The sequence below is a fragment of the Penicillium pulvis genome (genome assembly GCF_028828015.1).
Source record: "Penicillium pulvis strain IBT 33274 chromosome Unknown contig_10_segment0_segment0, whole genome shotgun sequence".
Taxonomy (NCBI): domain Eukaryota; kingdom Fungi; phylum Ascomycota; class Eurotiomycetes; order Eurotiales; family Aspergillaceae; genus Penicillium; species Penicillium pulvis.
In genome coordinates, this window is record NW_026643071.1 from 650,714 (window position 1) to 654,620 (window position 3,907).

General features: G+C 47.5%; 1 protein-coding gene across 1 annotated transcript; it reads right to left on the reverse strand.

Annotated features, from left to right (window-relative positions):
* On the reverse strand, positions 1-1,415 carry N7503_000262 (putative C6 finger domain protein; the record flags this gene model as incomplete). The annotated part of the gene is made up of 3 exons (XM_057059823.1): positions 1-647; positions 768-1,106; positions 1,298-1,415. The coding sequence occupies 3 exons, from the start codon at positions 1,413-1,415 to the stop codon at positions 1-3; spliced, it is 1,104 nt and encodes a 367-aa protein (XP_056926746.1).
* Between the last annotated feature and the right edge of the window lie 2,492 nt (positions 1,416-3,907).

The window sequence follows — 3,907 nt, forward strand, 5'->3', positions numbered from 1 at the left end:
TCAAGGTCCTGAGCGTCCTGCCCCCGGATGTCCCATTGGAGGGGGTTGGGTAGAGTATTGTTGTTGTGGAACCGCTTCGCCTGCATACATGGGGTATGGAACGACGCCCATACCCGGTTGCATATTCATGGGCCACTGGGCATATTCCATGCCCGGTTGAGGCGGGTAAGGTACCGGGCCTGGAGGTTGCATATCGGAAGCTGAACCAGGTGAGCTGTGTGCACCGGCACTTGAAGAAAGGGACTGAGCGGGTGTTGTCATTCTCCTCTTCAGGTCTGGAGGCATTTGAGGTTGATATTGATTTTGGTATGAAGGGCTCATTTCCTGACCGGGGTAACTCATCGCTCTTGATGGTTGTTGTGGTGGGACTTGCCAGACTGTTCCGTCGGGTTGCATGGCGTAGGTGGGAGCGCTCATAGGCTGTGCTTGGCCAGACATTGGAGATGCGCCGGACATTGGTGAGCTGGGTGATAAGCCGGCTGGTACGGAGCCGGGAGTCCAGACGTTTGGTGATAGATTCATCATCTGGTTCTTGTTGGCAGCCATTGTAGCCAACATCTGGGGGTCTGATATCGTTGTGAATTCATCCCATGGGACCCCTGTTTCCATCGTGGGGTGTGTCGGGAATTCTCCGCCCATTGGTCGATCTATAGTACATGATCTGTTAATAATCCGAATCTTTTTCTTTTGCTCCCATTGTTTCCTTCTGCGCCGCGCATTCAACTGCCGAAGCAACCCAAAACCAACAAGAATAAGGGCTAACCTACCTGGCGCAAAGCCCGACATGGGGTGACCAGCATAGACGGCTGGATTAAAAGCAGATATGTCCTGACCGGACGACGCATTCAAAGGAATTTGCGGATACGGATAGTAAGGTTCCGCGGAATCGAATTTCACGTTTGTTGGTGACGAAGTAATTGTTGTCGAGTGATCCGCCGGCGGTTGCGTCTCCAATCGCGAAGTCGGCCTCGACTTTTTCTCAATCGGAGGTTGTTGATCGACTGGGAAAAACTGGCATTCCTTTCGCAATCGAATACAATTCTCACAACGTCCTTGTGAATCGTCCGGGGCTACCAAGCATCGAATCTTCCGTCGTCGGCAGTGCACTAGAAACCAAAAACAGTAAGTACTAGTTCGGCCCCCACAGTTGGTAGCGCATTCCCTCCGCATCATCGCCCAGTCCATAAAATGGTAACCTGTACATCTGCGCAAATGCGCCCAATGCGACATGGTCCTGAACAAAACAGGCGACACAGGAAGCGCGAGCGCATCGATAAGAGATTGAGAGTGAACTGACCACATGCGACAGACGTCCGATGATACCCCAATTTGTTACGTTTCTTATCTGCGTTACTCGCATCCATAGCGCTCTGTGAATTCGGTGTAGTTGCCATCGCCTCGACAGCCGCGGGCATAGCTCTTCCCCACAAAAGATCAGATCAAGATCGATCTAGATGACTGCTCCGCTCAGCGCATCAAAAGCGCCGTTCCAGCGAAACAATGATAGAAGCCGGGTTTTTAGGCGAGATCTGGGATGAAATGGCGAGAAACAAAAGAGGCCCGGCCATGCAGGCACCTCCGCAGCGAGTTCTGAACCGGAGGAGGCCGAGAGGGTCGGATATGACGCTGCGACAGTAAAACGCCCCGACGTTTTTTTCGTTCTTTAGATGCCGGTTCCACCTGCGCGCCACTAGACCAACAGGGATATTGCGCGCGTTTCAGCAGGGTCGCAAGGTAATTCGGGGGTTGGATTGGTAGGGGGATGGTAGAGTGGTAGAGTAGAGTGGGAGGGGCCCGCAGTATGCGTGTTTCGTGGTGGAAGGGTCGTCACGGTCGAGGATAGATTGGATTTCGTTTGGGTCCCCAAGCCCTGAGCCCCAGGCGAATTAATCGAGAGTAATTATAGTAAATTAGAGTGTCGGGTGGAAGTTCATGAAAGGGGAAGATCGGAAGACTTCTAGAATAAAGTATGGGCTTCCAATATGTCGACCCCGATTGACGACAATCACCGAAACAAGATTAGTAGGAAGGGAAATAATAAAATAATATAAAAAAGAAGAAACCAAAGGAGTGAATGAAGTGTAGGAAGATCGGAGAGAAGAATATCGTATAGAGTCGAGAAAGAGCTAATCGCGGGGTGAAACGCCCTTGGGCTGGTTTTGTGTTATTTTTTTTCTGACCTTTTCTTTTCTGGAATAAAATGATTTTGATAATAATAATTAATTTTTTAACTCAATTCAATCCATACGTGGAACAAAGTGGCTCTGCATCAGACCGACACTAGGACTAAGAGGGATGTATCGACTTAACCCAAATCAATGATGATCTCACTCAGGGGGAACTTCGTGACCAGACTCTATAGAGTTCTATACTTTCTTTTATTTTTCCCAATGCTAAAAGACTGTACAGGTTTAGTACAATGTAGTTCCCTTTTTTTTTTCTTTCCTTTCCCTTCTTCCTTGATTTTTCAATTCTTTTTTTAAAACTTAGGTACCAGTGTTCAGTGGCCACATATACCTGGATTAGGTAAACCAGCCCAAGCAACCCCTGATTGCGTACTATACCCCCTCAGGGCTGGTTCATGGCAAATGAGGCAGAGGCGAGGAACCATGGTCTGGGAGCCCTGACACAGTGGGGTCATAGAGTGGATGTGAGGTAGGTGACGATTTGGGGTTAGAGGAGGCCTTTTACCTGTCAATCCTTGATGAACTGGGGAATTCATCCATTCCAAGTCCCGGCGAGCTGATTGGGGTCGGGAAGCTTGGGTCGGCAGCTGGAACCAATGAGCTTGTTGGGTATAGGGTCCATTACTGCGAAAGAACCTTCTGTCTCTGGGCATTTCGGAGGTGATCATCGGAAACCTTGAGGGCTTCTCGAAGGACAACCCCCTTGAGAGGTACTAACGTGATTTCTTTAATTTCCATTGAACCCATACATATCAAAAGCGTTATTTTTCATGTACTTTTTTCCAACCCAATTTCCGATTTGTATCAACAGGAACGAACCACAGATTGATTGCTTCTAAAAACAGAAATTCAGGGTCCACGTATCAGCTTATACCGTGGACAGCACGCAATTCGGCTTTTTTTTTCTTTTTTTTTTTCATTTCAGTTCATATTCTTTCCTCTTTTGTCAAATTGTATTTATTTTTTCTTTTTTCTTAAAGTCTTTCCCCCCTTTTCTGCCTTTTCGTTGCCTTGTTTCTGGTTGGATCTTGACCCCAACTGCCTGGGGCGTAGCTTATTCTCCTTAGTATACCGATGACATCGTTTCAGATAATCTATATCGTTTCGAGGTTCAATCTCTTACATCGGATATCATTTCTTTTCTTTTTTGTAACTGCACTCTTTCCCCCTTTTTTTCCCCCTTCGGCAAAAATGATCTCTTCACTGGCTCGCCAATGAGCATTGTGATTTTCCTTAGTCATTGATCCATTTTACCCGCAGTGTACCATGAGGATACGTGCCCCGGTACCTTGGGTGGGAGTCGATAGCCGGTTAATCAGGACAATCTTAATCATATCGATTTACGCGACACTCCCAGACTAGAATCGTATTAGACGATCATGTACGAGAACTGACTTGGTAGGAGGCGAAGCAGAAAAAATAATAATAAAAAATAAAAAATTATAAAGCCACGGAGTATACTTAGTGGCCGACCAAAAAAAATGACATAATATGCATCTAGCTACACCCGAGTTGGACGTTGGTCCGAGGGGCTTAAAGAACACAGTGATGCAAGAAGACTTTCGGGGCAGACGGGGGCAAAAAAGAACAGCCAAGCCCCCCAAATGGAGGAAGCGATCTTGCTCCAACTGCCATTCTGTAACAAGGTCCCACATGTGGGGCCTTACTCAAGGTTTGATTAAGGATCATCGCGACGCAGTAGCGTGTTAGAGGATGGACTT